Source organism: Oncorhynchus kisutch, linkage group LG5 (assembly GCF_002021735.2).
Source record: "Oncorhynchus kisutch isolate 150728-3 linkage group LG5, Okis_V2, whole genome shotgun sequence".
NCBI classification, from domain to species: domain Eukaryota; kingdom Metazoa; phylum Chordata; class Actinopteri; order Salmoniformes; family Salmonidae; genus Oncorhynchus; species Oncorhynchus kisutch.
In genome coordinates, this window is record NC_034178.2 from 43,932,034 (window position 1) to 43,959,907 (window position 27,874).

At 44.7% G+C, this 27,874-nt stretch overlaps 1 protein-coding gene across 3 annotated transcripts in view; it reads right to left on the reverse strand.

Annotated features, from left to right (window-relative positions):
• Positions 1-27,874, reverse strand: part of camta1b (calmodulin binding transcription activator 1b) — a 119,740-nt gene that overhangs the window by 17,743 nt on the left and 74,123 nt on the right. For all 3 annotated transcript variants that reach the window (XM_031825129.1, XM_031825126.1, XM_031825128.1), the window contains exons 4-10: positions 27,597-27,664; positions 15,640-15,775; positions 13,175-13,246; positions 10,834-10,987; positions 2,040-3,991; positions 1,503-1,629; positions 1,190-1,324 (exon numbers count right to left, since the gene is read on the reverse strand). In XM_031825129.1, the coding sequence (XP_031680989.1) occupies positions 1,190-1,324; positions 1,503-1,629; positions 2,040-3,991; positions 10,834-10,987; positions 13,175-13,246; positions 15,640-15,775; positions 27,597-27,664 (2,644 nt within the window). The remainder of the gene's footprint in view (positions 1-1,189; positions 1,325-1,502; positions 1,630-2,039; positions 3,992-10,833; positions 10,988-13,174; positions 13,247-15,639; positions 15,776-27,596; positions 27,665-27,874) is intronic.

Genomic DNA, 27,874 nt, shown 5'->3' on the forward strand with positions numbered 1-27,874 from the left:
CATTGTCTAAACACTCTGTTTCACCCTTGGTACTAGCATCTGAGAAGAGGATTCCTCATCACAGCTACATAAGAAATCATAACATCTGTCATAGAGTGGCACGTATGCACGTAAACAGCGCACCAGGGTTTCCGTTAGCTGGTCAGACAGTGCTAGAGCTGCTGTAGCTCCTCAGCTCGATGCTGTTGGAGTGAAATGGGCTTTTATAAGCCGGTCATTGCGCAACAATTCTATATGCAATCGTGTGTTCAAAATAGTTTTGATGGCCACGATAAAAAAGAGCTACTATTTTTATTTCTCAACTGATAATTTAAGCACGCTTCCTATTCACCATTCAAATGAATACACAAAGGTAGGCAGGCTATCAGCACGTCCTCTACCACTTTGCAATGTGAGCCGGAGGCAGTATGCATTTTGAAAACATATACTTAATTGTTTGAAACCTGAATGTTTTACTTCAAATTATGAGGCATCTCTTACCTTATAGAAACATGGAGGAAATTATTTTATGCCATTGAAACTAGCATTTCTCTCCTGTTCCATTGGTTTTCATATCAACTTTCTTTTGTTGTCCAGAAGCCAAAGGCACAATCCTAGTCATATTATCAACCCATCCTAGTTGTCACATCTTTAGAAACTTAGAAAGAGGGGGAATCTAAAAGAGATTTAAAACTCTGTCCCACATGGAACCGCTTGCATCAGGTACACTGTTTAGAATGGTGTTTTCCTGCAGATTGCATTTTGGCAAATTACTTTGTATTGGCTGCTTCATTACAGGAGTTGCATGTTCTGTTAAGATGAATGACCATAATCTACATGTGATTTCAGTCATTCTGAGCACTGGGGGTGGACACCCTAGCCAGGATACCAGGGTTAACATCCCTACTATTTTCAGTGCCATGGGATCTTTAGTGACCACAGAGAGTCGGGAGACACCCCTTTAACGTCCCATCTGAAAGACATCACCCTACACAGGGCACTGTCCCCAATCACTGCCTTGGCGAATTGGGATATTTTTTGGGGAACCAGAGGAAGAGTGCCTCCAATATCACCTCCAGCAGAATCTGGTCTCCCATCCAGGGACTGACCAGGACCAACTCTGCTTAGCTTCAGAGACAAGCCAGCAGTGGGATGCAGGATGGTATACACTCATGTACGCATGCACACACACACACAAACATTAACTTACCGTCCAGGGACAACCAGTCGTGTTGTGAGGAGGGCAGGGCGGGCAAGTCTCGAGCTTTATACTCAAACACCACAGAGGAAGAGATCACATCCCCACCCATAGCCACCTGCAGCATCACCAAACCTGTTTCATGGGCTAAGACACACACACAAACACACACACACACACACACACACACACACACACACACACACACACACACACACACACACACACACACACACACACACGGGTTGGGATTAGTAATAGAGTGTGTGCATGAGAAACTAGTTTGCTGAGTGTATGCATGTCTCTGTGTGTGTGAGTGTGTTACCAGGGCAGTAGCAGCGCAGTACTCCTGGCTGTATGAGAGCAGCTGGGACACTGATGTGGTCAAACAGACAGCTGTACTCCCTGCTGGCCTCCAGCCAGGGACCTGTTATCAACACCTTCACCCCACCCTGAAACAAAGACACACAGTCACATGCAGTGATGTTGTGTGTGTGTCAAAGCGTCCAAGGGGATGACGCCACTCTGTATGTTCTCTTTCTTAGTGTCTCCCCAGTCTCAGTCTGACCCTCTTCCCACTGGGCACTGACATCAATGCTGAGCCACAGACCGTGTGTGTGTGTGTCTCAGGTCATTAATGTCTCAGAGGATCTACGTCAGACTCTTACTGCGTACAGACAGACGTTGGCCTTATGAGTTATATGGTTGCTGATAGTTCATGTATACTAGTGTAATCTATACACTACTTCCTATGTCTATGTAGCTACTTTGGGTGATATATCCTTTCAGAAGCTAGGGAATAGGAAGTCGGGCTTCAAGAGGTAAGTGGTCAGAGGTTAAGGGTTAGGTACTAGTGACTCACCTCTGGGTAAGACCACTCGGGGGAGTAGTCTGTCACCCCAAAAAGCCTCCCCGTCTCTGGCAGCAATCTCAGAGTTCCCTGCTCCACCTCTGAACCCTGAATGGGGGCTGCTCCTGCCTCCTGGCCCTCTCCAACCTCCTCCTGGGGCATCAGAGCAGGGGTGTAGAGTGCACTGCCTCCTGTCCCGGCCACCGCCCCCCCTCCACCCCCCTCAACAGAGATGAAGTCATTGATGAGGTCAGAGAACTGGTTCCCAAACGATGCCTCAAAGCCTTCCAGGCTGATGCCCCCGCCTGCCCCCTCAGCTCCCCCAGCCTCACCTACACCCGGCTGGGGAAGAGTAGAGCTGTACAACCCCCCCTCCATGGCTGCTCCAGCTAGAGACTGAGGACTGTCCACCACTGAGCTGTTAACTCCTGCATCCCTGACCCCGTTACTGAAAATATATTTCTCTCCTATTTCTTGGCCTCCCTCTACTCCCCCACTCTTGGTTGTTGGCTGTAGGTAGTGATCTCCACCTCTCCCAACGCCAGTGTTGTTTCTGTAGGCCTCATGCTGTTCCCCAGGATTGAGGAGTAACTCTGCCCTCTTCTGTGTCTCTTTCTCTGGGGACGTCACCTTCCCAGGTCCTCTGGTGCTCAGCTGGTCTTTTCTCATCTCCTGCCCCCTTACAGGAAAGCTACCCAGCCCCACTAGACCCCCCTGGCTGCTTTCCTCACTGTGGCCATGTTGGTCTGGTGAGGATTGGTGGAGGTATGTGTGAGGGTCTCCGTTGGTGCCTGTAGAGTCAGTCTGTGGTATAGTAGATAGGCCCAGATAAGCCTGGGTCTCGCCTGAGTTCTGGCCCGTCTCAGAGGCACAGATCTGGGGCTGGGTGGCCTGGGCGAGGGGGGTCTTAGGGGAGGCCTGCAAGAAGAGACTGGGGGAGTGTTGGTGTATCTGCTGTGCCAAGCTCTGGGCGCAGGCTGATGACATCACAGCACTGAAGTCCATTTGCTCCAGTGTGGTGCTAGGGCTCAGGCCCGTCCCCTCGCCAGCGTACCTGCTCTGATTATCCAGCGGCTGCTCCAGGGGAGTATCTTCGGTCTTGATGTTTACGAGCGTGGCGTTGAATACATAGCCGTTAGCAGTTAGTGACTGTGGAGAGCCACGGAGTCCCCCCTCACTATTACAGCTACCTTCCTCGGCCTTACCCCCTCCTCCCCCGTATGTTTGGCCCTGCTTGGGGTTATTGAGGAAGCAGTCTGGGTCAAAGTTCATGCTGGTCTCAAGAAGGTTGACTCCAGAACCTCCGGCATCCAGACTGCTGGAGAGGACCAACTCCCCCCCTTCCTCTGCTAACCCCACCCCCCCAGGGAACTCAAAGCGCTGGGTGTCTGGGGCAACAGCCAGCAGAATCCCAGTGGTGGTGGCGTCATGGGTGGAGCCAATCAGGTGGGCGTGTTCTGTGGTGTACACGGAATCCCCTGTTACCGTGGCAACCTCGGACATGAACACAGCAGCAGAGCTCTGTGATAGGCTGCTGGCCAGGCCGAGGGCGGGACTGTCTACAGTAATGTCGCTGGTGATTGACAGTGGGGAGCTCTGTGTGGTGTCGGGAACCTCCACCTGATTGGTGGATGTGGAGGAGACTTCCATGCTGCTCTGGGGAAGCAGGGAGGGTTTGGGCAGCCTTCCATTCTTCCTCTCCCCCCCTCCTCTGCTCCTGGCCCCCACTCCAGGACTGGGCTCTGTCTGCCCCTCAGACACATCACTGTTCTGCACCTCTGTCCCAGACCCTGTCCCTGTCCCACCCCCTGTCCCAGTCCCAGACCCTGTCCCTGTCCCAGCCCCTGTCCCTGTCCCAGCCCCTGTCCCAGTCCCATCCCCTGTCCCTGTCTTTGCTTCTAATTTGGGGGAGATAATGCGGTGTTTGGCTGTGGAGCATTTCTGGTGCAGGCTACTCCCGGCACCTGGGAGAGAGGACAGAGAGATGGAGAGGGGGAGAAGGAGGGGTGGAAAGGACAGAGAGATGGAGAGGGGGAGAAGGAGGGGTGGAAAGGACAGAGAGATGGAGAGGGGGAGAAGGAGGGGTGGAAAGGACAGAGAGATGGAGAGGGAAAGAAGGAGGGGTGGAAAGGACAGAGAGATGAAGAGGGAAAGAAGGAGGGGTGGAAAGGATAGAGAGATGGAGAGGGAAAGAAGGAGGGGTGGAAAGGACAGAGAGATGGAGAGGGGGAGAAGGAGGGGTGGAAAGGACAGAGAGATGGAGAGGGGGAGAAGGAGGGGTGGAAAGGACAGAGAGATGGAGAGGGGGAGAAGGAGGGGTGGAAAGGACAGAGAGATGGAGAGGGGGAGAAGGAGGGGTGGAAAGGACAGAGAGATGGAGAGGGGGAGAAGGAGGGGTGGAAAGGACAGAGAGATGGAGAGGGAAAGAAGGAGGGGTGGAAAGGACAGAGAGATGGAGAGGGGGAGAAGGAGGGGTGGAAAGGACAGAGAGATGGAGAGGGAAAGAAGGAGGGGTAGAAAGGACAGAGAGATGGAGAGGGAAAGAAGGAGGGGTGGAAAGGACAGAGAGATGGAGAGGGAAAGAAGGATGGGTGGAAAGGACAGAGAGATGGAGAGGGAAAGAAGGAGGGGTGGAAAGGACAGAGAGATGGAGAGGGGGAGAAGGAGGGGTGGAAAGGACAGAGAGATGGAGAGGGGGAGAAGGAGGGGTGGAAAGGACAGAGTGATGGAGAGGGGGAGAAGGAGGGGTGGAAAGGACAGAGAGATGGAGAGGGAAAGAAGGAGGGGTGGAAAGGACAGAGAGATGGAGAGGGGGAGAAGGAGGGGTGGAAAGGACAGAGAGATGGAGAGGGAAAGAAGGAGGGGTAGAAAGGACAGAGAGATGGAGAGGGAAAGAAGGAGGGGTGGAAAGGACAGAGAGATGGAGAGGGGGAGAAGGAGGGGTGGAAAGGACAGAGAGATGGAGAGGGAAAGAAGGATGGGTGGAAAGGACAGAGAGATGGAGAGGGAAAGAAGGAGGGGTGGAAAGGACAGAGAGATGGAGAGGGGGAGAAGGAGGGGTGGAAAGGACAGAGAGATGGAGAGGGGGAGAAGGAGGGGTGGAAAGGACAGAGTGATGGAGAGGGGGAGAAGGACGGGTGGAAAGGACAGAGAGATAGAGAGGGGGAGAAGGACGGGTGGAAAAGACAGAGAGATGGAGAGGGGGAGAAGGACGGGTGGAAAGGACAGAGACAGGGATTGATATACAATATATCACTGTTATACACTACATAATTTATAATGTCACAAACCATTTACAAGCCACAAAACACAAATACAGAGACAACATCTCATCACTTCATGTTATCAAGTATTGATCACATAGTTTGAACATTACCACCTGTCAATTTCAGAGGGGAATTAAATCTGTTTTAACAATTAAGTTGAATATATTCTAGTTTACCTGTTCGATCCTTTATGTTTCTCTCATGGCCCTGAGAACTTAGAGTACCTGTGTCAAACTCCGGTCCTTGAGGGCAGAGTGTCTGCAGGTTTTCACTCCTCTCTTGTACTTGATTGATAAATGTAGGTAATTGATTAGTTTGGAACTCCTCATCACCTGGCTTTCTAGGTCTTAATTGGACATAGATCTAAAGGAAATAACAAAAGCCAGCAGACAAAAGGCCCTCCAGGAAAGTAGTTTGACACCAAGGCCTTAGAGCAGGGGGACATCTGTTCCAAAGTATTCTCTAACATAATATAAAGTATGTATACACCTTGACTTTTTCCACATTTTGTTGTGTTGCAGCCTGAATTCAAAATGGATACATTTTTTTTATCTCGCCCATCTACACACAATAACCCATAATGACAAACGTATTGAAAATGAAATACAGAAATATTGAATTTACATACAGTAATACTGTACTTATTTAGGCTTGCCATAGCAAAGAGGTTAAATACTTATTGACCCAAGACATTTCAGCTTTGTTAACATTTCTAAAAACATAATTCCACTTTGACATTATGGGGTATTGTGTGTATACCAGTGACAAAACACATCAACATTTAATCCGTTTTAAATCCAGGCTGTAACACAACAAAATGTGGAAAAAGTCAAGGGGTGTGAATACAAATTATTTGTAATTATGTTCCTGCCCCCTGACCATCCACTCAAGAAACAATTGTAAATCTAGTAGATGCTACCTGCCTTAGAGCAGTGATTCGCAAGCTGGGGGGCGGGTGGCCAAAACTCACTCCAGCTTTCAACATACTCTTGAAAGTTGTAATAGTAGAATGTACAAGGTTCAATTTCAAAATTGTGTGGTGCATCATCAGTTTTCCTCTTGTCATGTCATTGCAGACCTTAGAGAGCTATTTATTTACAACCTGTCAGAAATGTCCAGATCAACTAGCCCATGTAAGCTACTTTTTTTTAGCTATTTAGCTTTTAGCGTTCTTTTGCCTATAGATTTTATTGTAATGTTTGAGTCACTCAAATATCACATTAATACACATCAGTAGTTTTAAAATGGCAAAATGTTCTCTCCACCAACAAGAGGGGTGTGAACAGTTTGTGTCACAAACAGTGCCCATAGAAATAAACATGGATTGAGGGAGAACCTCTCACTCAACATCTATAGCCTATTATAGCTTATTATTGAACAACCTACAGCACCCGATGTCACAGGAAGGCCAAAAAGGTCATCAAGGACAACAACCACCCGAGCCACTGCCTGTTCACCCTGCTATCATCCAGAAGGTGAGGTCAGTACAGGTGCATCAAAGCAGGGACCGAGAGAGTGAAAAACAGCTTCTATCTCAAGGCCATCAGACTGTTAAACAGCCATCAGTAGCACCTTAGAGGCTTCTGCCCTATATACTGTACATAGACTTGAAATCACTGGCCACTTTAATAATGGAACACTAGTCACATTAATAATGTTTACATATTTTGCATTACTCATCACATATGTATATACTGTATGCTATTCTATTCTAATGAATTTTAGTCTATGCTGCTCTGACATTGCTCTTCCATATATTTATAGATTATTAAGTACATTCCTTTACTTAGATTTGTGTGTATTGGGTATATGTTGTGAAATGGTTAGATATTACTGCACTGTTGGAGCTAGAAACACAAACATTTCGCTACAACCGCAATAATATTTTATTTATTTAACCTTTATTTAACTAGGCAAGTCAGTTATTAACAAATTCTTATATACAATGGCAGCCTACCAAAAGGCCTCCTGCGGGGACGAGGGCTGGGATAAAAAAATATAAAATAATAATAAATGATATATACAGTATATATGACAAAACACACGTCACGACAAGAGACAACACAACACTACACAAAGAGAGACCTAAGACAACATCATAGCATGGCAGCAACACATGACAACACAGCATGGTAGAAACACAACATGACAACAACATGGTAGCAACACAACATGGTAGCAGGACAAAACATGGTACAAACATTATTGGGCACAGACAACAGCACAAAGGGCAAGAAGGTAGAGACATCAATACATAACGCAAAGCAGCCACAACTGTCAGTAACAGTGTCCGTGATTGAGTCTTTGAATGAAGAGATTGAGATAAAACTGTCCCGTTTGAGTGTTTGTTGCAACTCGTTCCAGTCACTAGCTGCAGCGAACTGAAAAGAGGATGTGTGTGCTTTGGGGACCTTTAACAGAATGTGACTGGCAGAACGGTGTTGTATGTGGAGGATGAGGGCTGCAGTAGATATCTCAGATAGGGGGGAGTGAGGCCTAAGAGGGTTTTTATAAATAAGCATCAACCAGTGGGTATTGCGATGGGTATATGAAGATGACAAGTTTACAGAAGAGTATAGAGTGCAGTGATGTGTCCTATAAGGAGCATTGGTGGTAAATCTGATGGCCGAATGTTACAGAATATCTAGCCGCTCGAGAGTACTCCTACCTGCCAATCTATAAATTATGTCTCCGTAATCTAGCATGGGTAGGATGGACATCTGAATCAGGGTTAGTTTGGCAGCTGGGATGAAAGAGGAGTGATTACGATAGAGGAAACCAAGTCTAGATTTAACTTTAGCTTGCAACTTTGATATGTGCTGAGAGAAGGACAGTGTACCGTCTAACCATACATCTAAGTAACTGTATGAGGTGACTACCTCAAGCTCTAAACCCTCAGAGGTAGTTATCACACCGGTGGGGAGAGGGGCATTATTCTTACCAAACCACATGACCTTTGTTTTGGAGGTGTTCAGAACAAGGTTAAGGGAAGAGAAAACTTGTTGGACACTAAGAAAGCTTTGTTGTAGATAATTTCACACAAAATCCGGGGTGGGGCCAGCTGAGTGTAAGACTGAATCATCTGCATGTAAATGGAAGAGAGAGCTTTCTACTGCCTGAGCTATGTTTTTGATGTAAATTGTGAAGAGCGTGGGGGCTAGGATTGAGCCTTGGGGTACTCCCTTGGTGACAGGCAGTGGCCGAGACAGCAGATGTTCTGACTTCATACACTGCACTCTTTGAGAGAGGTAGAGAGCAGAAACCAGTGAAGTAGATATCAGAGCAAGAGAAGTCAGAATTGGGGCTAGCAACAGTAGATGGGCTAGGGTGTACATGCACATTTCCAGATATCATCAACAGCAATACAATCAATAATATCTGATAAACATGTGTATGTGACCAATAAAATTTGATTTGATGTTCCCCAATGCTGGAAAAGGGGCCTGAGCGGAAAAGTTTGGTAACCCTTGCTAGACGAAGAGCTAAATGAGATACAGTGTGAGGGTGCCACCATGTGTTGAAAGTGTGAACTACACACTGAATTGATGTACACCAGGGGGTGTCAGACTCATTTTGTCCTGGGGCTAGGGGGACACATTTTCTCTCTTTCTTGAGGTCTGGAGGGCTGCAATGCAAATTGGGTATATTGACTTGCCGTCAAAAGACACAAAAACACAATGGACATGTTTACATTTACGTCCATTATCATTTCATTTCAGGACTCAAAGGCCAGCATTGCCTGAACAGAAAGGGTTTATTAAGCAGATGTTGACTTATCAACTGTATGCAAGCATTCTCTGTTTTGATCTTGCCAACTCCCATTGTCACACCTCTGAGAAGCTGAGGTGTTGTTGTCTTTACAGGTCTGTAGTCCTATCTGATTGGAGGTTAACTTTACAGTAATACTATTGGTCAACAGTTCAGATTTTGAATCCAAACAACTCAGATGTTGTAAAAGGGTCTAAGATGTATTGTCTTTCTTTTTTTCCCCTGACTTTCTGTGGTGAGATATAAACTGTATTTCTTTCTCTCTCTCTCTCCCATGAGCTATGGGCCAAGGCACAAGCCATGGTTTCCTTGTCTCTCTCTCTCTCCCATGAGCTATGGGCCAAGGCACAAGCCATGGTTTCCTTGTCTCTCTCTCTCTCCCTCTGTGATCATGCTTAGAATAATGCCTTGAAATGCTTTCTAGTTTAAGCTTATGCCTTGTAAATGTAATAATTCATTTTTCAAAGTAATTAAATACACTTGTATTTAGAATTCCATTCTCAGATATTTGTGAATTTGGTTATTCTTAACATTTTATTCAACCTTTATTTAACTAGGCAAGTCAGTTAAGAACAAATTCTTATTTACAATGACGGCCTACCAAAAGGCCTCCTGCAAATAGGATTGCTATTACTGTAACTCAACTGTAGTCTAATGCATATTGCTATTCATCTTATGGAGTCAGATAAACATTTTAATAGGCTAATAGCTTAGTCTTATTACGATTCACACGTGAGGTATATATGATATGCATATAGGATAAATATTACCACACAACACAGACACATTAGAAACGGACTGACACTGAAATCCAAGGCTGTTGGTGCATAAATGCAACTCACACATCTCAACACAGACAGTGCTGGTCCCAGAGAGAGCAATCCTCTGGGTTTGTAACAAACTAGAACTCTCTCTAACTCACACTCACTCATGAATAATGCATGCTGGGTATTTTGAACAGATGCTCCTCGCCCCCTTGTGTCTCCCCCCTGTGTCTGAGGACAGACGGTACACACACACATACACACACACACACACACACACACACACACGCAGTTTTGTACAGCTAACCTTGTGGCGACATACAATTAAGTCCCATTCAAAATCCAATTTTCCCTAACCCCTAAACCTAACCCATATCCTTACACTAACCCTAAACCGAAAACTTGACCTTAACCCTAACCCTAACTCTAGCTCCTCACCTCAAACTATACATAAACCTAATTCTCACCCTAACCTTAAATCCCACAGAAATAGCATTTGACCTTGTGGGGACTAACAAAATGTCCCCAGTTGTTCAAATTTTTGTTAGTTTACTATTCTTGTGGGGACTTCTGGTATAAACACACACACACACACACACACACACACACACACACACACACACACACACACACACACACACACACACACACACACACACACACACACACACACACACACACACACACACACGCAATGCCTCTGCCTGCAGTCTCTTTGATGGCCACTGAGGGGCAGTGTGGTTCTGTTAAAGTCAAACTGACTCAGAAGAGAGAGGAACAGTAGATTTGGATGGAGATTTGGAACTAGACTCACAGCTCTCATATAACCATGACAACTCATGTGCTAAATAATTTAATGACATAAAATATAAAATAAGTTATCAGGGTTTATTCAATTGAATGCAGAAAGATATGTGATTTGTAGAATAGACTTGGCTTACTTATGAGTGCAAGGTGAGGCGATGAAGTTTTAAAGGGGCTAGAGGTCAGGGGTTAAATGTGACTCACACATGGGTTTGAGCTGTCCAATGAGCTCCTCCTTGCTCCACTTGGCCCACTCCTTCCTGTCTGTGTTGATGGAGCAGAGGACAGGCCCACATGGCTTCCCACTGTCGTCCACCGCTGGAACGTTCAGGTAGTGTACCAACACTATGTCTGGGTTCTACACAGAGAGGGAAGAGATTTATAAAATAAACCTTCATTTGGGGAGAGAGGGGGGATGGAGGGAGAAAGAACTAGAGAGGGAGGGAATGAGAGTGTTAAATAAATCAAAATATATTTTATATTTGAGATTCTTCAAAGTAGCCACCCTTTGCCTTGATTACAGCTTTTCACACTCTTGGCATTTTCTCAACCAGCTTCATTAGGTAGTCACCTGGAATGCTGTCTTGTTAAAAGTTAAGTTGTGGTATTTCTTTCCTTCTTAATGTGCTTGAGCTAATCAGCTGTGTTGTGACAAGGTAGGGGTGGTATACAGAAGATAGCCCTATAACATATTATGGCAAGAACAGCACATGAAGGTCAGTCAATCTGGAAAATTTCAAGATTTTTCAAGTGCAGTCGCTAAAACCAAACTTTTAACTGGGTTATTTCATAGTTTTTATGTTTTCACTATTATTCTACAATGTAGATGAGATGGTCCTAGGAGAAGGTGGGAGAGAGGGAGCGAGGGAAAAGGAAAGTAGAGGATAAAGAGGTCAGGCATTGAGTGTCAGAGGAGAGATTCTCACCTGCCATTTCAAAGTTTGAACAGCTAAAGCCCCCTCAACCCTGCTGTGTGTGTATGTGTGTGGTTGTGTGTGTTTTCAACCCTCATTCGCTACAGGCCCCTCATCTCTGGCTCCAGGAGTGTATGAAAGATTCAGCACACACAGGTATGGTTCCTACCCTGCTGGGTGAGAGGGAGTGTGCGTGAGTGTGGATGAGTATGTATGTGTGTGCGTGTACAAGCATGGTTAAAGACCCATCATGTTGCCTGTCCTCAGTTTGACTATGGCCCTCTGACCATCTTTAACTTGAGCAGAGGAGTGAGATGAGTGAGTGGAGTGAGAGGAGTGAGATGAGGGAGTGAGATGAGGGAGAGGAGTGAAATGAGGGAGTGAGATGAGTGAGATGAGGGAGTGAGATGAGGGAGAGGAGTGAAATGAGGGAGTGAGATGAGGGAGTGAGATGAGTGAGATGAGGGAGTGAGATGAGGGAGAGGAGTGAAATGAGGGAGTGAGATGAGGGAGTGAGATGAGTGAGATGAGGGAGTGAGATGAGGGAGAGGAGTGAAATGAGGGAGTGAGATGGGGAAGTGAGATGAGTGAGATGAGGAAGTGAGATGAGTGAGATGAGGGAGTGAGATGAGGGAGAGGAGTGAAATGAGGGAGTGAGATGAGGGAGTGAGATGGGGAAGTGAGATGAGTGAGATGAGGAAGTGAGAAGAGTGACAAGAGAGGAGGGAGAGGAGTGAGATGAGGGAGAGGAGTGAGGTGAGAGGAAGAGGGTGAAGAGTGAGAGGAGGGAGAGGAGTGAGATGAGGGAGAGGAGTGAGAGGAGGGGAGGAGGGAGAGGAGGGAGATGAGGGGACGAGGGAGAGGAGTGAGAGGAGTGAGATGAGGGAGAGGAGTGAGAGGAGGGGAGGAGGGAGAGGAGGGAGATGAGGGGACGAGGGAGAGGAGTGAGAGGAGTGAGATGAGTGAGAGGAGTGAGAGGAGGGGAGGAGGGAGAGGAGGGAGATGAGGGGACGAGGGAGAGGAGTGAGAGGAGGGGAGGAGGGAGAGGAGGGAGATGAGGGGACGAGGGAGAGGAGTGAGAGGAGTGAGATGAGTGAGTGTGTTCCAATGTCAGTGTGACTGAGGCCGTATTTCTGTCCCTCATATGAGCAGCAGAGTGAAGCAAACATTAATAACACACCTCTATACACAGGGGAGAGCAGGGTCCGTGTGTGTGTGTGTGTTTCCTTGGAAAGCCAGGCAGGGAGTACACCACATACAGAGAAGTGTGTCTACTCTTCCAGCCCAGTGGAGTCTGGCTAGGTCAGAGTCAGATATACAAATAGATAGAGATGACAACACCAACCAGGCACATTCTGGGAGTTCAACTTTGTTGACATTGCAGTTACTAATTCAATACAAGCATAAGATCTGGGTACCATGTTGCTGCCTCTGGGGATTCCTTTTCCACTCACCCATCCATTCATGATGTGTACAGTCGACTCCTGATAAGTGCACATTGGATCAGTGTCAGACATTACTTTCACTTGCCCCTAGTGTCAACAAGCTCCAGTTCAGTGCATGCTTTCACAACAGTAATAGAGGTTATAATGAGTCAAATGTATTGTGGTTGTATGGTGGGAGGGGCTTACCTGGAGCAGCCAATAGCATCTGCGATGAAAGGTAGGGATGATGGAGGAGTGGACATAACAGCCATACAGACACTGAGAGAGAGAGAGAGGACATGGTAAGAGTTAAACACAAACACGCACACACACACACACACACACACACACACACACACACACACACACACACACACACACACACACACACACACACACACACACACACACACACACACACACACACACACACACACACACACACACACACACACACACACACAGTCATGTTCGGCTGTACCTATCTGCCATGACAGTGCATCATGTTCAAAAGGTGTGGAGGATGAAGATTTTAACAAAGCCTGCAATGTACAATCTCCCTAGCAGAGGATGATGTCACACAATCAGAGAGAGAAAGAGAGAGAAAGGAGAAAGAGAGGGATGAGGCATGATAGTGGTGACGACCTTGATGGTTACCCCCCTTTTCTCTCTTCCTCTCTCTTCTCTCTGTAGCCAAAGGCAGAGTGCATTTCCATAAATTTCCATTCTGTATGAGGGTCTATCTACCCCACAGGCTTGTTTCTCTTCTTCATCATCCCTCTTTCTTCTCTCTTTTTTTCTCAATCCCTCTCTGTCCCTTTATCCCTTCCTCCCTCTCTCTTGGTCATTCCCTCTCTTTTTATGTCTGTCGCACTCCTCACTCGCCGCTTGCGTACTATTTCTGCTGAATAATCAATTATAGAGCTGTAGCATGTGACTCACACATATACATGGGCGCTTGCACACACACACACACACACACGCGCACACACACACACACACACACCATTGCCTTGAGACTAGATCGATACTCCTCTCTGTTCCTGTCGAAGGAGGCATTGACATCATCTTTGGCCTGAAGCCAAACACACACTTATCCTACAGAGAGGGTGTGTGTGTGTGTGTGTGTGTATTGGTAACATAAGAAACAGCTAGGGGAGGATGTTAGAGACTGATTCACAAATGGAGAGAGAGGGAGAGCAGGAGCGAGAGCTCAATCCAGTCAATCCATCCCACGCTCTTCCCTTTTTCCATCTCATTAACCTTTTTTCTTATTTTCACCTCACATCCCTTCATCTCTCCTCCCTCTCTTTCCCTTACCCTACAATTCCTCTACTTTGAGTTTTGTATGGCCTTCCTTAGTGGTCTTCCATCTATAGTGCCTTCAGAAAGTATTCACACCTCTTGACTTTTTCCACATTTTGTTGTGTTACAGCCTAAATTTAAAATAGATTTGCATATCTGATTCAAATCTGTTATTTTTCCTGCAGTTTAAACAGCCAAAAATCACATGGAATCAGAAATTTCAAGCAACATTTCAAACCATCTTCGTAGGTGGTTTGAAGTCAGATATAAATCTGATTCCTGGCCATGTGACCTGTGGCGTGAATTCATGGATGCCAAGGGAAGCCAGGCTTCCCCCCCAAAAATTGATAAATGGAAACATTTTAAAACATAAAATAATTTATCTTTCGTCTCTGTGATTCTTAATTTTCCTTCAATTTTCAAGAGGCTGAATGATGCTGTCTGGTCCAAACGAGTATGACATTGTTGCTGCCCGTAGCATTGAAGGCAAGGGAAGCCAACGAGCATCCTACCTCCCATGACAAAAAAATAGTTAAAAAAAATAGCTAATCAGCATTGAGTTAAACTGAGCGAGCTCAACTGTGAATGGTCCTGGCGCACCAAAAGAAAGGGTCAAGAGAAGCCAGTTTGGATTTGGTGTCACTCCTATCAAATACCATCGAGAGCATAAGTCATTGACAGAAAACCTTGAATTGTTGCATCTCGTTGTGTTGTTGTCCTCCGGTGACTAGCCAGCTAGCTAAAATTAGCCCAATCCTAAATTAGCCATGGATGGAGATTTCAACTTGTGGTTTTACTTAATTCTCCATACTGGCCAATGATTATAATGACGATTCTGATCCAACCATTAATTCATACATTGTTGTGCCCCTGGCCTGAGAGGATGGAAGTTCAATATGTAGCTAGTAGAAGGCTAATGTTAACTTGCTAACGTTGCCCATTAATGGAAGTTAGGCTAGCGAGCAAGCATTTTAGCCAGGTAGCCTTGGACAACAAAACAAGTATGTACTTCATGACAGAGTGATAGACCATTTTGTCAACATGAAAGAGAGGAGGAGGTCATTGGCCTTCTCTACAAGTAGGGTGATCAACATATTTTTCTACGTGCACGAACACGCACGCAAGGCTTTAGAGACTCGCAATTGTAATCACTACCAAAGGTGATTCTAACATGTATTGACTCAGGGGTGTCAATACTTATGTAAATTATATATTTCTGTATTACATTTTCAATAAATTAGCAAACATTTTTAAAAGCATATTTACTGTCATTATGGGGTACTGTGTGTAGATGGGAGAGAAAAGGTCAAGGGGTATGGATACTCTCTGAGGGCACTGCATATGTATGAGTGCATGTGTGTGCTCACCTCCACTCCCTGGACTTTGAGCTTCATGTGGTCTTCTCTGGTGGTCTTCCCATCTTTCCTCTTCTTCCAGCAGTAGCCATCCTTCCTGTACTTTACCTTCTTCCTGTTGTACAGGATCATCGAGCCATTCTGAGGTCTTGGAGGGGGAGAGGAAAGGGAGAGAACGAGAGATATCAATAACACATTCATTACTCTGTAGATCACTCTCATATTACTGTTTGTGTTTCTATGGTGATTGGATGATTGGATGATTGGATGATATAAGTAGAAGTAGGAGACAGTCTGTTGCTACCCAGAGTGTATCACACCTGAATTTACAGTATCTCTCTCAACCATCATAACTATCTCAAAACAAGCAAAGCAATTAACTGACCAATAACAGTGTTATGACGTTGGCCTGGGGGGTAGGTTTATGACAGTCATAAATACCTCTTTCCCCCTTTTTCCTCTCTCTACCCTACTGATGTTACATTTGCAAACCCCTTTGGTTAACATAGAGATTCTGGGAAAATCAGAAGGTGGGGGGGGAAATGAACTATATTCTGGTAATCCGGTGGTACATAACTTCTTAAGGTATAGGAGGCAGCATTTTCACTTTTGGATAAATAGCGTGCCCAATTTCAACTTCCTGCTACTCATGCCAAGAATATAAGATATGCATATTATGAGTAGATTTGGATAGAAAACACTCTGAAGTTTCTAAAACTGTTTCTAAAATCATGTCTGTGAGTATAACAGAATTTATGTAGCAGGCAAAACCCCAAGGACTAACCGTTCAGATTTTTTTTTTTTTAGGTCTCTGTCTGTTCACTGGATTCTCATTGGAAAACTATATTTCTTAGGAACTTGTTTTAAGTTCCTACCGCTTCCACTGGATGTCACCAGTCTTTAGAATTTGGATGAGGTTATTCATTTGTGCAATGAAGAAGTACGGCCATCTAACTTGCAAATAAAATCATAAAAAATCCTACAATGTGATTTTCTGGATTTTATTTTCTCATTTTGTCTGTCATAGTTGAAGTGAACCTATGATGAAAATTACAGGCCTCTCTCATCTCTTTAAGTGGGAGAACTTGCACAATTGGTAGCTGACTAAATACTTTTTTGCCCCACTGTAGGTATTTAGTAAATACATAATTAAACCCAATTTTGCATTGCTGGTTCAACTTGTTAGCCAGGGTTCGTGCAGATAACCAATCATTTACAACTTTCAGATGAGACTGAATTAAGATGACGATGAATATTGACTGCTATTGATGTAAAATATGACTAGGCCTTGAAGAGTTTATTCGGAAGATAACAGCTCCATAAATATTATTTGGTGCCCGACACTTTAGTTAATTACATTTACATGATTAGCTCATATTAATATTAATTACAGAGAAATTATTTTATAGAATAGCATGTCATATCACTTAATCCGGCATAGCCAAAGACACTACATAATTGGTGCCCACTGTGAGGAATCTAAAATAGAATGAGGCTTTCATTTTGATTCAGCCGGTATAAAATTGAAAAACAGATTACATAATATACCAAGTTATTGTACACATTTTTTGAGTGTTAAAGACAAGCATTATTGAGTGTGTGTGTGTGCTGAAGATTCCCTGTCTCCGTGTTGTTCGCTGACGTAGTCCGTGGGTAACGTAAGGGAATAGATTTCTGTATGAGGGCCGAGAAAGGTCATTATAGAAATCTGAGAAATAGAGCGTTTGGCCAAACGCAGGGCTATTTCTACCTGATGCATTTCAGACGTGGGTAGGCTCGGTCATTATTAATTTGTCGAGCGAGGACAAAGAGCCGGCCGATTGAAATTCAGGAGATATAAGCTTGACCAGCGATATGTATCTCTGTCTCTCTTGCGCGTTGACCAAGGCGCAAAGGAGGGTTTAGCTTGCGTGCTAAAGCTATCAAGGGAAAATAGCCATTTTGTTTTCTTGTGCTACGTTGAAATCCCTCCGCCTTGCGGAACGGAAGTCCCGACCTGGGTAGTTCCGTTTGATTGACGTGTGCCCAGGATATTAGTTCATGAAGAATTATTCAGGTCACACTCAAGTCAATACTTATGATATCCAGACGGATATCAATGTCTTATCCAATTGAACTAATAAGTGTAAATCTGGCAATTTACATTCTGAAATAGATATTTTAAATAATATCCAAATTGATGAGTTTTCTAAACAAGACATTGTAAACTTTTTCCAAACTAACCTAGAATTCCCAAATAGCCTATACAGGTCTGATTTATCATTAAATTGATCAATCAGTAAAAATTGGTTTTTGCAAAATCATTCAGTAATCCAGTACTGACAGAAGCCCCGCCCCAGCGGGAATCCCACGTGGCTTCGGTCTTAGGAAGAAGTGTACCACAGTTTTGAATGTTCCCAACATTTTATCTACTGTTTACACTTATGATATCCAATCAATGGAGATTGTATGGATTATCGTCTCATTAAATTCCAATGAATTCCAAACCCAAACTTTGAAAGAAAATAGGAAAAATGTTCCTCTAAATTTTTCTTATAATGTGCAAGCTATCAAAGGAGGTGGTCACCACTCCTCCGCTAATTAGTGAACCTCCACCCATAAAAGGATTGATCTCTGACCTCAGCAGCGATACCAACCCTAATTATGCCATTAGCGGAAAAAACAGCCAAAATTGCGAACGCTCTCCAAAACCAACCATCAAACACAGGCTTTGTGACGGTTCTCCCCACTTTGCACTGATGTATCGCCATAAAAATGTGGCATCGGTCCAATACCACAGTGCACAGCTGAAGCACGTGCCAGACATGGCTAACATGAGGGGACAGGTGGAGAGAACTGAGCAACTATTGACAAAAGCAGGAAATGAAAACAATCTGCTAGTCGAGGAACTGCATTTGAAATCTGAACAATTAAAAGTAATTGCAAATACTTATGACGATGAACGAGCACAAACTCTTCAACAAGATCGTTGTCTCCAGGAACGACAACAAAACTAAATATGATGTAGTCCACTTCAAACTAGATAAATCTGTTGAGTTATCTACAAACAGGAGCGCACAATTTGATAACATGCAGGCAGTTTTGTTGAACGTTACTCAGAGTAACACGGTTCTACTCAAAATTCTGCAGACCAAAGACAATCAATTGATGAACACAATGACAAAGTTGGATGACAAATCAGCAAAACTCATTGAAGTCGCTGACCAAATGAATGATGAGAGAATTCGGGTGATGAAGATGGAAATCTTGATTTCTAAGCAAGAGGAAGAAATCTCATCACTGAATCTCTCGCTCTGTACTCAAGACCTCTATCTGCAAACCATGACAGATAAGTTTGAGATCGAAAGGAGCAAGTGCGACACTCACGTGTCCAAAATCAATACTCTAAGCGCTCAAGTGGACTCTGCAATGCAGCAGAATACCACCCTTAGGTACCATCTGGAGGAAGTCCAGAATGGTCACGCTCTACAGCGTGACTATCCATCCAAGCAACCGGAGCCCGGTACTCAAAGGAGTGAAGACAATAGGTTTCGGACATTGCCTCCATCATGTGTCCCTCAGTCTTCTCCTCTTGGCCATTCGGCACTGAGTAATATGGCGCCTCTTGGCCAACAAAGCCAAAGCTTGGCTTCTCGTCTTGGCCTTTCGGGCCCACTTTCCCCACAGGATGAAGCCAACCCTCTCCACCCGCTTGATGCGGAATACCTTGACAAACTCGTCAAGAATTTCCCCACCTTTGACACCGTTCCAGGTCAGCCAAACGATACTGAGACGTTCCTAGCTGACATAGAGGACGCATTGGATGGCTACCCGAACGCTACGGGTTCTGACAGGGTTTACCTGTAGAAGCGAACGTCGAATAGACACGTGACAAGGTTCATTCGCCTACAACAGCAACACGTGCTAAATGACTACACTAAACTTGCCACAGCTTTGAAATTTGAATTCAGTGGTTCTGCAACTCGCAAACACGATAGCTCACTGGCTAACATGGTCAAACAACCTCGGAACGAACACCCACAAGCTTACTATCATAGGCTTCGTTCGGCTTACTTTGGCCTACTCACTGAAACAGGCATGGAAGACCTGTTACCATTTAAACAAATGTTCCTGTCGAACATGTATCCTGTCGAACATGTATCCGAACCTTCATTACCTACTTGGGCCCTGCAGCCCACGTTGGCTTGCCTATCTTACAACCCAGAGAGCTTGCAAGCACAGCTTTTGAGGCATCAAACGCTCTCAATGCTAAGAGCCCTGACCACTCGGTTTTAAAGTTTGACCAGGAGCACTCACTCCAGTTAGAGGGTGCATTATCAGGTATTGGAGCGTTAAGAGATGACGCACAACAACAGTTTCTACCACGAAACCATGATTCCAATAACCTCCGCGGTCAAAATAACTGTAAAGTATGTCACCATCAAAACGACTACAATCGACCTGTTCAATACGTTCCTGCACCCAACCCACACAAAGTGTCAGAGCACAAGGGTAACAAAGGGTTGAAGGATGATCAAAACGTAGACCAATGTTCTGCAGAATTTCCACTACGTGAAGAACTAAAGCGAGAAACATTTGAGAAAAGTGTAAAAGAGGACTAGACGGGGAATTACTGGACACCAGGTCCGCAGGAATTAACATAGCAAGGACGTTAAAATTCAAATCTCTCCCGCTCTCACTCGAGACCCTATCCAGGGCCCGCTTGAGCAAGAAACAAGCCCACGGGCTTTGTCTATAGACTCTGATACAAAGGTTGTGAAGAAAAATGTCAAACGCTTCGTTAAAGGCAAGCCCACTCAAATTCGGAAAATTCGATCTGCTTCCACCTTGAACAGAATTGACACATCACGTCATTGCGAACGACCACTCCACTTTGTGGGGAATATGTCCACTAAACATGAATCGAAACGCCCATACCGGGGAACAGTCCTGGAGGACTGCTTAACTTGTCATGCGCTAATTGATTCGGGTGCAACAATATCAATATCAATATCAATATCAAACATTGTTTGATGATCTAGAAAGGGCTTTGAAGCCAACTAAACATTGTTTGATGATCTAGAAAGGGCTTTGAAGCCAACTAAACATTGGTTAAAAGTGGAACGATACGACACTACACTTCGAGGGGTCACTCAGACTACCTCGCCTCTCACATTGAGAGTCATGCTGAAACTACACTTCAAGGACATATCGCTCATCCACCCTGTGTATGTTACCAGCCTCGAAACTGTACCCCGGCTACTTGGAGCAGACTTGATGGATCGGTTACTCCCATTGATGGATTGGAAAACCAACCAGGTATGGTCACAGGCTACAGTGCCTTCTCCACTGACCACACTGTCTTCCCCTAACGCTAGCAGCAACACAGACATTCACGAGGGGTATCTGTCAAAAGCACCCCTTGGGAAAAAGATGTTTAGAAACCCCTTGGGCCAGAATCCGATCCAAGGAGATATTACGATATCTCGACACGTTCCATCAGCCAATCTGATTGACCATTCTTGTCATGATTTCGAGCCAGCTGTCTATGTGAATGAGCAACTTCACTCCTCCTTACATTCGTGCAATACGGTAGTTGAGATGAACTTCTCTTGCCCTTCGGACACTTCCGCAAACACTGCGGGCGTCTCAGCAAGAAAAACATTGACACAGCTTACGCTTTGTGGGGGACTGTCAACCCTTACAATGACACTAATGGCGTCAGTCCAGCAACTGACCCGATGACTCCCACTGGTGAAACACTTTGCGATATCACAGACCGATATCCTTGTCTCAGTTCGCAGGTACTGAAGAGGTTGCCACACGCGGACGCGGTGGTGACTGACAGTCCTCGACAGCCACTGAGGGTGTTAAAGCACAAACACCAGAAGATTTGGTTGAAAGGTTACAGCCACTGACAACTCGTACAGAGGGTCCGAACTTTTAGTTTGCACCTCGGATACCAACACCACCGGCTGGTGGGGGGATCCTGAGACACAAAGGGGGGGGGGGGAATAGTAGCCCAGACCCATGATGAGCCTTATCGAGGCCGGTGGGGGGGTCGGGACTACGGACATCACCGTACGAGGCCACCAGAGCATACATCAAATCCAGTTGTAAACTCCCCTTTGAGAACAGTGAGGAGCAGACAGGCCCCTAGATGGGGATTATCTTAGAACACATCTAAGATAGTACTGAGGTGTACCACACTGGTCGTAAAGGAAGTCCAGTAGACCTGTCCACCTCCAAAACAAATGGTAACAATAATTATTCCTTGTCATGTGTAGTAGTCACTCCAAGACAACTAGTAAAATGCTCTAATCATGTATTACTGTAGGATAACATTTCAGAATAAATCGGTAGGACAACTGGAACCCTTGAGTACCAGTACCAATACCACAGTCAGTCCAACAACACTCAGTAAGAGGATTAGTAACCTCACAAGTTAAATTGCTATTGATAATAGCAACATAGGAGTCACCCAGAGTGCAACACAGGGAAGGGAATCTCCATTGCACTCTTCCAATGGTTAACACACACCACTAATAAATAGAACCCTCTGTTCAGGAGAAATGTTATTAGAAGTCATGGTCTAATACTTAGAGTACTTCCGTCATGAGGTTAGCTCCTCCGTGGATAACATATCTATGAAGTATACTTCTTCATACCTACCGTCACTACAATAGTGGAAGACAGTGACTGGTAGTAAAACCACCACAGACTCTCTCGACACCAATTCTGACTGACCTCCAGGCATTGACCTGAAAATTATCGGACTACGTCAGACTCATTCTGAACAAGTTGTAATCTGCCAGGATACTTGGTTTCCTTCCCTTGACATGTGTGCTTGCGTAAGCATAAACGCACATGCACAACGGAACATCCAATTAGGATTTATGCTAGGATCACTTAAGGGTCCAAGCAAAATACCAGCCTTAGTAAAGTTGAACATTTATTTTGAGGCCTTTAACTCTACAGCTATAGCACTCACCAGTTTTCTTCCCAGAAGTCCATAGGTCACCCCTGTAGACTGCCCAAAACTAGTGCCTTACAGCTGTAGACTTATCATATAGTTATCAACGATCACCAACTGGACATCTGCTGCCCAGCCATGGAGCGGACTTCTTCATTTGCAGACACCCTACCCGGGTCGACCACCAGATGGGGACCACAACGATGGTCCACAACCAGGACAACCCACTGTCATTTTTATGTTGGTTTGCAACATGCAGGTTAATCGCAAGATTGAACCCAACATGGGGAGACTGTCATGACGTTGGCCTGGGGGTAGGTTTATGACAGTCATAAAAAACACTTCCCCCCTTTTTCCTCTCTCTACCCTACTGATGTTAAATTTGCAAAACCCTTGGTTAACATAGAGATTCTGGGAACATAAGAAGGTGGGGAGAAATTAACTATATTCTGGTAATCTGACCAATTGAACATATGCGGTGGTACTCAATGAATATGATGTCAGTTCGGTTGTCATCTGAGACATTCTCATCAATGATAAGATGACCTAAACTCTACAGTGGAAAGTATACACATCAGAGTTATTGGATTCCCATGGAATTGTTGTTCAATTTAAATGTTTGAATATGAAATTATTCGTGATGGGATGAAATGTGATTTTAGCTTCTAAAATATGAGATTTGGGTTTTCATAAGGTAGGGCTCTGCTCAATCAGTGGCCCTCCCCTGTGAAGGGACATGGGCTATAAAACTTTTCAAACACGTCCTCCTCTCCCTTCCTATATAAAGCCTTGACGACAATATAACCTCCTGTTCCGAGGACGTGAGGCTGACGGTCCGATGTCAGAATAGTTCAGATAATAGCTACAGAACGAAGCCAACATCAGCGTGAGCTTTGGTTGCGAATAGTATTAACTTTGAACTCTTATTCACTACAGATGTGATACCTCCTAGCCTTTGAGTTAGCAACAGCCGCTGCAAACGAGGGTTAGGAAGGAACAGACAGAGTATCCCGTCTACCACACAACGACGTTACTACAACGTATTCAATTTACCAGCAGAGACATTCTTCAAAGGACGAAGGACTCGGTTGGGCAACACAGCCTTCCATCTACCACCAACCTACCGAAGCGCCGCTCAGAGTAAATATGTATTGCATTTTAGTTTTCCAAATGAGCGGTAATTTAGAATGCATAAGATACTGTATTTACGATAGCACAGCTTCGCTCTTTGTTCCTCAGTCTTCCCGCTCTTTCACTCAAACCCAGCCCCTTTTCTTTTGTGTAACAAGCTGTCATATCTGTTCCGCCCACTAGGGACGTTTTCCTTTATGACGTAATTTGTAATCAAGTTATGATTTAATTATGTGTATGTGTAATTCTGTGTGATTAGTTAGGTATTTAGTAAATAAATAATTAAACCCAATTTTGTGTTGCTGGTTCAACTTGTTAGCCAGGGTTCGTGCAAGAATTTACAACTTTCAGATGAGACTGAATTAAGATGACGATTAATATTGACTGCTATTGATGTAGAATATGACTAGGTCTTTAAGAGTTTATTCGGAAGATAACAGCCTTATCAATATTATTTTGTGGTGTCCGACTCTCTTAGTTAATTACATTTACATGATTAGCTCAGTCAGGTAATATTAATTACGGAGAAATTATTTTATAGAATAGCATGTTATATCACTTAATCCGGCATAGCCAAAGACATGACAACAGTGACAGGTTATTTTTGGACAAAAGTTATTCTTGGATTAACAGAAATGCACACTGCTCACCGCTGATTGTGTGGTTCTACAAATGTGGTTCTATCAATCTTTCTGTCATTTCAGCCCTCTGTGTATGATGCACACACACACACGCACACACACGCTAACATATTAGCTCACAAACACACACGTTAATATTTTAGCAGGGTGCTTTAGCTGCACCGCGGGAAAACTGTTTACTCAGCTACTATTCCTCAAACCTGTGAAGACACACACACACTGCTGTTGAACACACAAACACACACATGCTGTAGACACAGAGGGCAGATCTCCTCCTGAGTGTACCATGAGCTCAATGTCATCCCTGGAGCTCCTCAATCAATCACCACATTACAGAAACAGTGGGACCAGTGGGTGTGTGTATGTGTGTGTGTGTGTGTGTGTGTGTGTGTGTGTGTGTGTGTGTGTGTGTGTGTGTGTGTGTGTGTGTGTGTGTGTGTGTGTGTGTGTGTGTGTGTGTGTGTGTGTGTGTGTGTGTGTGTGTGTGTGTGTGTGTGTGTGTGTGTGTGTGTGAGACCGAGCGAGAGGTGGAGGATTTGCTGCCTTATCTCCTAACAACAGAGACAGAACAAGCATTTCAACAATCAATAAACCCCACACACACAAACCCATTTTTTCCTCCCCTCCCCTTGTCTTTCATTCTCTCCTATCTCCTCCCCTCCCCTTGTCTTTCATTCTCTCCTATCTCCTCCCCTCCCCTTGTCTTTCATTCTTTCCTATCTCCTCCCCCTGTCTTTCATTCTCTCCTATCTCCTCCCCTTGTCTTTCATTCTCTCCTATCTCCTCCCCTTGTCTTTCATTCTCTCCTATCTCCTCCCCTTGTCTTCCATTCTCTCCTATCTCCTCCCCTTGTCTTCCATTCTCTCCTATCTCCTCCCCTCCCCTTGTCTTTCATTCTCTCCTATCTCCTCTCCTCCCCTTGTCTTTCATTCTCTCCTATCTCCTCCCCTCCCCTTGTCTTTCATTCTCTCCTATCTCCTCCCCTCCCCTTGTCTTTCATTCTCTCCTATCTCCTCCCCTCCCCTTGTCTTTCATTCTCTCCTATCTCCTCTCCTCACATTCTTTATTTTCCTCTTTACTCCTCTTCTCTCCTCTCGTTTATTCCTCTCCTCTCTTTTTGTTCATTTTTCACTAAAAGTACATGACCAGAGATTATGGTAATTAAATTTATGCACACTCAGTGAAATTGAATGTACTTTGAGCTTATTTTCTTTGCCACCTTAAATGTGTTGTGTTTCAGTGTGTTTCTCAGTAGAGTACAGTAGCCCTCTGATCAAAGCTTAGTTTAGTCTCTGTGTCTCACGGCTGCTGTGACTCATCCCGCCGCGGTTAACTCTAATTATGTTAAAGAGATGATATAAAGATGAGGGATCTGATTCAACCACACACACACACACACGCGCGCGAGCGCACGCACGCACACACACACACACACACACACACACACACACACACACACACACACACACACACACACACACACACACACACACACACACACACTCTGATTCAACCAGACTTTACATATACTATTGATTCAAGTGCCAAGCTGTTTGGGATATAAAAAGCATTTCCTGAGTTTGCGAGTGCTAGAGGAAGAGAAGGCTTTGCAACCTCTGCTTGCTGAAGATCCCCTGGTTCTGTGTGTATCGTCGTTATTGCAAAAGAGAATGTGCAGTCAAGAACTTTCCCAGATGTGTGTCCTCTGTGTGTCCTCTGTGTGTCCTTGAACTAGGTGCTCTGCTCACCCTTGACAAAACTCTTGAGCGGTTGTATCCCATGGGGTGAATGAACAAGTGAGGGAGGGCGTGAGTGAGGGGGAGGAGATTGAGTGTATGATAAAGGGAAAGAGTGATAAAGAAAGGGAAGGATGGAGAGAGAGATATAGAGAGAGAAAGGCGTGGAGGAGTGTTAAGGTTTAAAACAGTCATTAGCTGGAGTTGATGAGGTATGTTGGAATGGGAGGAGTGTGAAGGTGACTGACTGCTGGTGGAGAGCCAGTTGTTTCCACTTATCAAGACAGAGCATTGAGAACAGCTATAACACACCTGCTATAACCCTGATATCAGCCTGCTATAAGACAGTTATAAAGCTGATATGGGCCTGATATAAGACTGTTATAAAGCTGATATGGGCCTGATATAAGACTGTTATAAAGCTGAAATGGGCCTGATATAAGACTGTTATAAAGCTGATATGGGCCTGATATATGACTGTTATAAAGCTGATATAAGACTGTTATAAAGCTGATATGGGCCTGATATAAGACTGTTATAAAGCTGATATGGGCCTGATATAACATTGTTATAAAGCTGATATGAACCTGCTATAAAATTGTTATAAATTGGCTATACGAGTATGCTATAGTTCACCAAAGCCCCAGCCCACACCAGGATTAGCTGTAATCTACCATAATCTGGCTCCATTTCTTTGTGGTTCTGAATTGAGTGGATTTAATGTGACTGACTGTCTACAGCTGCCATCCATCAGACTGCTAGGCCTGCGAGTGTCATAACCAATTACCATAGTTCTAGCAGCTGGCTGGAGGCTAAACTCCAGTCAGATGTTAACTAGATTCAAATGTAGCCTAGTGTGACAGTCACCCAATCCCAGATCGACCCTTAGCTAATGCCCACTAGGCCTAGGTATATGATTGAATTGATAAACACTATATGGTAATAGCTCCACCTCAACCTCTGATGGAAGTTGATCAATTGAACTTACACCGAACCAATGCTTTCAGATCTACACAATTGTCTTGGGGTTCAGGTCTATGGGGAATAGGATATGGCTTTATCGCTCTCTCATTAGATCTCTCTCTCTCTCTCTTAAACTTCTGTTTTTCTTACAGGCTGGAATGTTCATGTACTGCAGGGTCTTGACCCGATAAAGGGAATTTTAAAATTCAAAATCTTTCTCTCCCTCTATCTGTCTCTCCCTCCCGCTCTCTCTCCCTATAACTAATTTGCAGTTATGCTTATACATATTCAATTTCAGATGTGAAATCCTGCTAACCTCTCTCTTAAACACACACGTCCCCCATAAAACCTGAATTATACATCACTTATCATCATACATTTACATTCATTAATGCAACATTTATAGCTGACTAGGTTTTCATCATTTTACATTGACATTTTTAGATAGTAAAGGTACTGTGTAAGTTCTACATGTGTTACCATAAATTATTGTGTGTGCGTGTCTGCGTGTGCACGTGTGTGTGTGCGCATGTGTGTGTGTCTCACCTGGTCTTGGGTGATGTCGTCAGCCATTCTTCATGTTTCTCAAATGTGATCAGATACGCTGCAATCTCCTGGAGAGAGGGAGAGAAATTAGAGACCTTACAGTGTTTGTGCGTGTGTGAGGATGTTTCTAGATGACCTGCTGATGACCACTGCCAGACTGTCACTCTCTTATCGCCATAGCGACACTCAGGAGCCCTTGCCACTGAGCAGCCAGTCAGGAGAGAGATTAGAAACACCATCTGGAGAAACAACCAATCAGACACTCTTGATTGACCCAG